Source organism: Nanorana parkeri, unplaced genomic scaffold, assembly GCF_000935625.1.
Source record: "Nanorana parkeri isolate BGI_ZX_2015 unplaced genomic scaffold, ASM93562v1 scaffold75, whole genome shotgun sequence".
NCBI classification, from domain to species: domain Eukaryota; kingdom Metazoa; phylum Chordata; class Amphibia; order Anura; family Dicroglossidae; genus Nanorana; species Nanorana parkeri.
This window is the reverse complement of record NW_017306343.1, coordinates 1,700,046-1,708,979: the sequence shown is the minus strand read 5'-3', so window position 1 is coordinate 1,708,979 and position 8,934 is coordinate 1,700,046. Positions and strand designations below refer to the sequence as shown.

The window sequence follows — 8,934 nt, the reverse complement described above, 5'->3', positions numbered from 1 at the left end:
GGGGGAAAGTGTTTTTTTTTTTAATAAAAAGGATTATAAATTGTCTGACCACTATATGGCACCACTTATCCTGTGATGACGTGGAGGTCAGAGGAAGAAACCAGTTAGGCCTCATGCACATGGTGACTTGAAGTTGTGGCTGTGGCCTGAACCTGGGGATTCTTGCACAAGGAATCTGAGATGGGTCCATACAGAGGCGGTGTATATTCAAGTGAATGACAGACTGACAGCAGCCGCATCAGTCCATGACTGACCATATGTAATCGTATATGGAACAATCACTTGTGGATTGGGAAAGATGCATGTCCTTGGATGTAACCTCTCTACGTCCAGTGGCAAGCATCTCTCCCAATCTAAAAGTAATCTTGTTTCTATGTAAGATTATATGCAGACAGCCACTGACAGGTACGCTTATTGTCAGTCTGTCATTCACCTGAATAGACACTGCAGCCGCATGTGTATGGGCCCACCTGAGATTCCTACAGCAAGAGTCCGTAGGTGTCCGTGTGCATGAGGCCTAATAGCTGTGTTGATCCAGGAGATCAACGCTCCCCGAAGTGTCAGCTTCCCAACAGACTTCAACTTTACAGCTTTGGAACAGATTTGCTCGGAGCGAGAAGCAGCAAAGGTAAGCATCACTGTAAATGACATTTATTTCACATCACTTTTCCCTTATAAAGAACATACCAAATACAAGCGTTATTTGCATTTAAAATGATTTACGTAGGCATATTAGTCAGAGAGTTCTACTCAAGTAAATCATTGACTATGCTAAAATTTGGCCTGGACATCTACGCATCAATGACCTCTGGTTACGAAAGGGTTAAGGACATTCATATTTAGGTTATTAAGGGCATTCCTAATCATTTCCAGATTTTAATCTTTTTTTAATCAGAGCCTGCATTTTTAATTTCGATTTCAATCATTCTTCCTAGAATTTTTATCCTGGCTGCTGCTGAAACCTAAACAGGACTGAAAACATGAGGTGGACTGATGATGGGAGGAAAAAAATCCATGTATTCTTTGTTTTAATCATTTCAGAAGAATGTAGTCCATCACTAGTAGCATTCTAAAGGCACCTAAACACAAAACAGCCAATATCTTGTAATCCGCTTGTCAAGCTTCGGCTTTGAAGAAGCTAAAAGTGGGACATCTCCATGCCATGTAAATTCATACAACCTGTGATTTGTATGTAAACTGCAATTTAATTTTATTTAGCATTACATTAGAGAATATATATAAAAAGATACTACTAGGCCAGGTAAACAAATTATCAGAGCTCACCAGTGTGGCTTAAAATGTGCTCCCTTTTCCCCTAGGCCTGCCTGCTTGAGCTATTCTAGGTTTGCCAATACACTAAGAAACTGTGACACACTTCTGTATCAGACATATGCAGCCTTCGCTGTGAACAGCAATTTTAAGGAGTTTTAAAAAATGATTCTGGAAACCAAAAACGCGGCTCTCAAGCTGTCACTGAAATATACAATACATATTCATTAGTCAACTCATACATACCCAATTTACGCCAGCATTGTACCAGGAGACCACAATATTATACATCCGTCTACCACCCATGTATCTGTAGAAAAATATGCACCCTCTTTGTCCCTTCTTAACCTCCCCGGCGGTATAATTTTTTCTTATATTTTTTTCCTTTTTTTCGTTCTTTTTTTTTTTAAACTTTTGAATCTCCCGCCGGTTCTGGCCCCCCACCCCCCCCCTGCGACGCGGACGCTCGGAAGGGATGGAACCCGGAAGACGGATGCCTGCATCGGCCGGCGGATACAGCACGGCTCGAGGGACAAGGTAAAAAACATTTCGGAAGTGCATCCGGTTCCTTCATTAAGGAAAAACAAACTGACTTTGTTTTGCCTGATATAGGAACCGGATGCGTTTCCGAAACGTTGCTACACTTCGTGATGTAACTCTACACCTGGAATAAAAAAGAACTTTGCTTGGAGAGCCTTTGGGGTGCTGGTGACTTACTGTTTTGTTTATCTGATCCAGCGGCACCATCTGCTGTCATTTCAGAGACTCCCCCCTCCATTGGAAGTTGGGGCATTTTCAGTCAGGAGTGCAGTGCGGTGGGATCCCCTACATGGCTTTACCTATGTTTAGGTGCATTCAGGATACTTGTGTTCAGATATAAATACAAATCTGTGTGCCAAAGGCAGATTGGATACTCTGAATGTGTCTAAACGCATGTAAACAAGATTCCAGCTCAATTACGCTGTGGTAAAATAAACGCAGGAGACAAGTGTGAATCTAGCCTTAATGACGCATTCTTTTCCCCTGTTCTCTAACTGGGCCACTGGGAAAACCTATTAACAACACACTGACAGCTAGAAGTTTGTCTTTGTAAATACTAGAAGGATGTCCAGAATCCCCGATTTGCACCTCATCATCCTTGTAGGAAGAGCTACGAGGTGCTGGCTGACTAATGTCAAATTGGAGTGGGAGTTGAACAGCTTCTGTGGGTAACATTATTTTTGCTCCAGTTTTCATATGATTTAATTTCCCATTCATCTAAAAAGATATTTAGGTGGTTCTCATTATGTAAACATTCTTAATTGCTGCATGGAAACTAGCTGTGTTTAGAATCAGATCAAGAGTAATGATTATGCATACACAGATTTCAGTTCTGTATACGTAGCACGTGGATGCAAATTAAGAGGAACTAAACTTGGGGGAGGAAAATAGTTACTCCTTTCACTGCAATATGCACTCATACATGCAGAAACACAATGCATGCTTCATCGCTATTGAAGAAAAAAGGCCACTTACCTAAGGCCCCGTTCACGCCAGGGTGGTTTGGTCACGCTGAACCACCGACATGAATGATCCCATACATTCCTATGGGGACCATTAACGCGATCTTGCGGCTCCTCTTTTTTTTCGCGCTGATCAGAGCGGATTCCATATAGATTTGAATGGAAATGCAATGATCAGAGCATTTTTAAGTGCGTTTCAGCGCTAAAACGCGATTGAAAATGCCCAAAAGTGCCCTTTTAAAATTCACAATGAAAAGCATCCATTTGATGTGAATGGGGCCTTAATTAGCGTTGAGTGCTCTGGACAGGTTTGTGTACAGTATATTGAATAATGGATTGCAGACAGTGCACGCAGAGTAGGCAACTTTAGACCGACTTCCTCATGACGACGTTTGTCAACAAGCTAGTTGACAATAATGAAAATATTAAATTGTGAAATTCCAAGAGCTAGCCAGTGAACAGAGCCGGAGCATTGTATGTTTACTCTACAATGATTGTGCAATCTACTTTGGATTTAACAGCAACAACTATGTAGTGGAATAAACTACTTCACCGGACATAAACTGAATAGGGGCTCGATCACACTAATCCATATGCTAAAACACTGCGTTTTAGGGTGCAAGCTAGTGTCTGTGAGCTTGTAAACGTATCTCCTTTAAAAGTAGGAGTGATGGTACTTCCCCCCCACCCCCAAAAAAACCCTGCAAATGCACGTAAACCCATGCATTTTTTTAATGTGGTTTTGGCATGAGTGGGCCCTGAGAGTGTACAAAGTTGCACTCAATTCACATCTCTGCACAGCAGCGCGGTGTGATGTGCTGCGGTAACATGCAGTGCCATGAAATGTGCTGCATTTTTCCACACCACATTGCAGTATAAACAGGGCACACAGTAAACAATGGTTTTCAATGTGCCCTAGTGATGACCTACATTTTTCTTGTAGAAAACCGCAGGTTACCACATATAGGGCTTGTTCACACCATGTCCACTGAGTTGTGTTTTTCTGCACACCAAGGAGCATGTATGGTGTGAACAGCGCGCATAGAAAACAACTATCTTTACTATACCCAGGAGCTGAAACAATCAGCCCCGGGGCTTCCAATCTTGCTACACAGCATTCAGTGGGTCGTGACCCAAAAGTGGGTCGCGACTCTATGCTCAGTGGGTCACCACGTGCCTTCCACTTTTCTAGGTGAGAGGTTTCTCAGCCTCCCCATAGCGCAGCACTGTCAGTTCTAGCGCTGAGCAGCCATTCATATGCTGCTCGGCGCCGAGAGTCAGCTTAAGGTGGGGTGGGCTGGAGCTGTGGCCGGGAGGGAGATCCATGGATAAATGCATTGCTTACAATTTCCTTGCATGTCCTGTAGAGGTGGCTGGACCGGAGTGATATCACATTCTGGGTCCTGGAACCTCTACAGGGTGTGCAAGGGAGCTGTACAAGCAATGCACATTTGGATGGAGCTCAGTCACAGCACAGCAGCCCACACTGGACCCCAGGCTGAGCATCCACTCCAGTTCCCATGAGGTAGGGAGACTGGGTGGACCTAAAAAAAAATTAAAATGTAGGTGTGTGTATGAGAATGTCTGTGAGTGTGTAAGATTGTGTCTGTCGTTGTGTGTGCCTGTCAGTGTTTTTGAGGGTCCGTTCATACTAATCACACGTCAATCATTTGAATGGCACTCCAAACGCACCTCCCACCCACAGTTCAATCGCCCGCAATGGAACGCGCGGTAGCGCAATGTCTTGCGGTCCATTGCAGTGCGACTTGGGTCGCAACTTAATGACCAAGGAGAAATGTGGGTCCTGAGATTACACAGGTTGAGAACCACTGCTATAAAGAATGATGTCGGATGATCTGGATGACATTTGCGTTTACTGTGCAAGCAAGCATGCATGAAATGCTCATGTAAGTGAATGCAGCGTCATTCAAAGTTTCAAGCTGGGTTCACACCTGTGCGTACGGAATATGCGCGTTTGCCGTGCGTTTTTACAGCAATTTGTGGTAAAAAAAACACGTGACAAATGCGCATTTCCGAGGGCTATCCGGCTGTATCCTAATGGATATGCACTGCAAATACGCCTCAAAGAAGCTCCTGTACTACTTTGGGCGTAGGGTGTTTAACAGCGCGTTCCTACGTGATGTAAAACACCCAGGTGGGAACCATGACCATAGGCAATTATTGGTTTTCACATGTTGAGCATTTTACAGCGCGCAGGAACGCGCTGTAAAACCCCCAGGTGTGAACCAGGCCTCAGTGATCGCATTGTGCTAGATTGTACTCTCAACAACCAGGCCTAATCTTATTTCAATTTTACACTAACAATTTAGACTGTCGCGTAATGTAGCGTTGAAAGGGCGCTACATTGTGCTTTTTCATACATTTACATGCATTTGCTGCATTGTTTTTGTTCTTTTCCATGTGTTTGCATGCACTGCATTTTGTGTGTGCGTTGGTTGGTGCATCCAGACATACTGAATGTGAATGGGCCTTATAAATGGCTATGTTATGATGAAGCGCAAGTATGTTTGAAATGCGTTACAGATTTTGTCTGAGACATATGTTGTATGCCTATAATAACAATATGTGATCAGCGCCAGTAAATAAATGCAAATAAGAGCTACTAGGCACTCAAGATAAATAAAAAATATCTAAAAACGTGAATGACAATCATGTGCCGAGCTGAATAAATATATACAATCCAGTGAAATATGTGATATAACAAGAAGATATATAAGTATATGCTTTCAAAAATATATTCAAAAGAGCATATCAAAACCTGACAGGATGAAAACAGAGTGATAAAAACAAAGTCCAATGTGCAACAATTATAATCGTGCAAACAAATGCAGGGGATAGTCCACCACTAGATAGATTGAAACTTCCAGTTGCCACAGAATCCTGACAGACCTTCACCTCCATCCAGTGAATGCAAAAATTGGAACAGTACTCACCTGGGGAGATAGACCCACAGAACTAGGTCTCAAATCGCGTTTCCCTTCTTAATAGGGGAGGAAAGCCCGTATGAATGAAGACCAGAAAACCTCCTCAGCTCGCAAATAACATCATCGTTTCACAGAAAGACAAAATATAAAGAGGACATTGTCCAAAAAATATGCTGTATGCCGATTGATGGATTTAAGATTACACACCGATCTTCAACAGATACAGGAGTGCCGCGCTTCCTTGTAATTATGGTGTATTTCGTCCGTGGCTGGTTGCTCGCTGGTGTGTGCACCCTATCAGTGGATTCAAGTGGACTGCAATACATTTGCTTCGGATAAAGAGATTGTACAGACTGTAACATGTAGCCAAATGACCATGGAAGAAATAAAAAAGACCTATTCTGTGAAGGATATGGAGCTCATGAAAAATGCTGGGGAGGCATTAATAGCCACCATGAGATCTGCTCTGGAGATATCCTTTAATCTCCTTCACATTTGGTTGGAAGTAAACAGCCCTCAGGCTGGAAAATCTGAAACATACACCATCATAGCGTCTGAAATTCTGCAGCGATTAAGATCGAGTTATTTGAAACACCTTATTTACGAACTCCACCCCTAATTAAATCTTTACGGCCTCTACATTTTTTTTTTACTATTTAGCAGGTTAAAGCTGCTCACTGAGAGTCTGTTGTAAGTGTGCAATGCAGTTAGGGGCAAATGATATTGATTGAGAGAAATAAAAAGTGCACTATAAATGAATCAATGTAATTAATCATGCATGCACTACAGGCTGAATGCTATCAATGAGAATAATAATGTGTTTTAAGGCCAAAGTCCATGCACTTAAAAATAAAAGCCCACAAATGGTACTTGGCAAGCATTCCCTGCTCAATCATCTCAGTCCATGACAGTGATGTAATTGTTTGTTGTGGATGGTTTGTGTTGGATTTTCCACATGTTATAGCATGTTTACACATGTTACCCAAGGCAGTGGCAACCGAGCTAAAGGTACGACTGTGAGATCCTGAATTCATTATTTCCTACAAGTACAAATGACAGACCCAGAGTCACTTGTGTGATATGAGTCAATCTGTCAGCCCACGAGTCCACTGTCTTCCACAAGTCAATCTGTCAGCCCACGAGTGCACTGTCTTCCACAAGTCAATCTGTCAGCCCACAAGTCCACTGTCTTCCACAAGTCAATCTGTCAGCCCACGAGTCCACTGTCTTCCACAAGTCAATCTGTCAGCCCTAAAGTCCACTGTCTTCCACAAGTCAATCTGTCAGCCCTAAAGTCCACTGTCTTCCACAAGTCAATCTGTCAGCCCACGAGTCCACTGTCTGCTACACGTCAATCTGTCAGCCCACGAGTCCACTGTCTGCTACAAGTCAATCCGTCAGCCCACGAGTCCACTGTCTGCTACAAGTCAATCTGTCAGCCCACAAGTCCACTGTTTTATACAAGTCAATCTGTCAGACCACTGTTTAGTACAAGTCAATCTTTGAGACCACGAGTCCACTGTTTGCTACACGTGAATTTGTGAGACCATGAGCCCACTGTGTAGTACAAGTCAATCTGTCTGACCATGAGCCCACTGTGTAGTACAAGTCAATCTGTCAGACCATGAGCCCACTGTGTAGTACAAGTCAATCTGTCAGACCATGAGCCCACTGTGTAGTACAAGTAAAAAATATCAGACACAGAGATCACGGTTTAGTACAAGTCAATCCGTCAGACCATGAGGCCATTGTTAGCTAAAAGTCAATATGTGAGATCCGGAGACCAATGTTTGCTACAAGTCCACGGCTTTATACAAGTCAATATGTGAGACCACGAGTCCACTGTTTGCTACACGTCAATTTGGGAGATCACGAGTCCACTGTTCAGTACAAGTTAAATCTGTCAGACCATGAGACCACTGTTTAGAACAAGTAAAAAATATGAGACCCGGAGATCACGGTTTAGTACAAGTCAGTCAGTCAGTCAGTCAGTCAGTCAGTCAGCCAGACCATAAGGCCATTGTTAGCTAAAAGTTAATCTGTCAGACCCTGAGATCACTGTTTAGTACATGTAAAAATATCAGACCCTGAGATCACTGTTTAGTACAAGTCAGTCTGTCAGACCCATAGATTACTGTTTAGTACAAGTCAGTCTGTCAGACCCAGAGATCAGGGTTTAGTACAAATCAATCTGTCAGACCTGGAGATCCCTGTTCAGTACATGCACAGACACAGCTGGAATCCATACTTTTCCTTCTCCCAAGCGGTGTTATCTGCACCCTGGCCAGGTGTTCCTTCCAGACCCCTGTCATAGTAGATCTTTGTGTTTACATTAGGTAACACATACACAATACTCCCTTGCACTTCTACAGCAACATGAACTGAAGATGTGAGTAAATGATAAAAAAGTGAAACTACTGTGTGCCTGGGGTGAGGCAAGGCTGTGGAATACTGGGCGGAAATAGGAAACCAGCAGCACAGGGGCCACACTGACAACTTTGTAATAAGATCCAACAGTAAAATCTATGCAGCCAAACATCAGGCAGCTCACGTGAGTCCCCCTGTACCTCGTCCGTGTCTGCAGAGGCTGCTCCTACCTGGATTCCTGCTCTAGGGCACTTACCAGACTGTGCCATAAGCTCCAGATCCCACAGCTATCAGGTCTCGGTACCGTTCCTTCACCTCCCAGATGGTCTTGTTGACCTCCTGCCGGTAGTAGCCCTTCTTAGGCAGTGTTGAGGACATGGCTGCTGCGGCGGCGGCGGCTGCTGGTACGGATGATGGAGGACTCCGGGGATCCGACTGTCACCTGGCCGCTCGTTCACTGGTCTGGTCTCCAGAGAGCTGGATGTGCACAGTGTCTCATGCACCATACATAGACGCTGTTCCTGCCTCTCTTACCATCAATGACTTGCCTCTCCCCCCCCCTCCTCGGTGTGGGCTGCTCTCTGTGCACTCATTTCCTCCCACACTCACAGCGACGCCTCCTTCTCCCTTCACTTTCCTCCGTCTTCTCCTCGGGGCTCTGTTCTTGTCCCGGTCATGGAGTGCACCCTATACACAGCTTTGTTGTCCCGGTCACATGACCACAGGCCACCCTCCGCGGTCAGTCAGCTGCTGGGTGTGGAGGGCTTCTGGGGTCACCTGTGAACATACACAGCTCGGGCCTGTCACTACTTCTAGGCCATTTGCAGCTGCTGAGCTTCGTGTACATAGAA

At 44.2% G+C, this 8,934-nt stretch overlaps 1 protein-coding gene across 2 annotated transcripts in view; it reads right to left on the bottom strand.

The window, feature by feature from the left end:
- The window catches only part of MAPK12 (mitogen-activated protein kinase 12), an 86,117-nt gene extending 77,386 nt beyond the window's left edge, over window positions 1-8,731 (bottom strand). For both annotated transcript variants that reach the window (XM_018576737.1, XM_018576738.1), the window contains exon 1: window positions 8,340-8,731. In XM_018576737.1, coding sequence (XP_018432239.1) covers window positions 8,340-8,461 — 122 coding nt within the window. In that variant the 5' untranslated portion in view covers window positions 8,462-8,731. The remainder of the gene's footprint in view (window positions 1-8,339) is intronic.
- Between the last annotated feature and the right edge of the window lie 203 nt (window positions 8,732-8,934).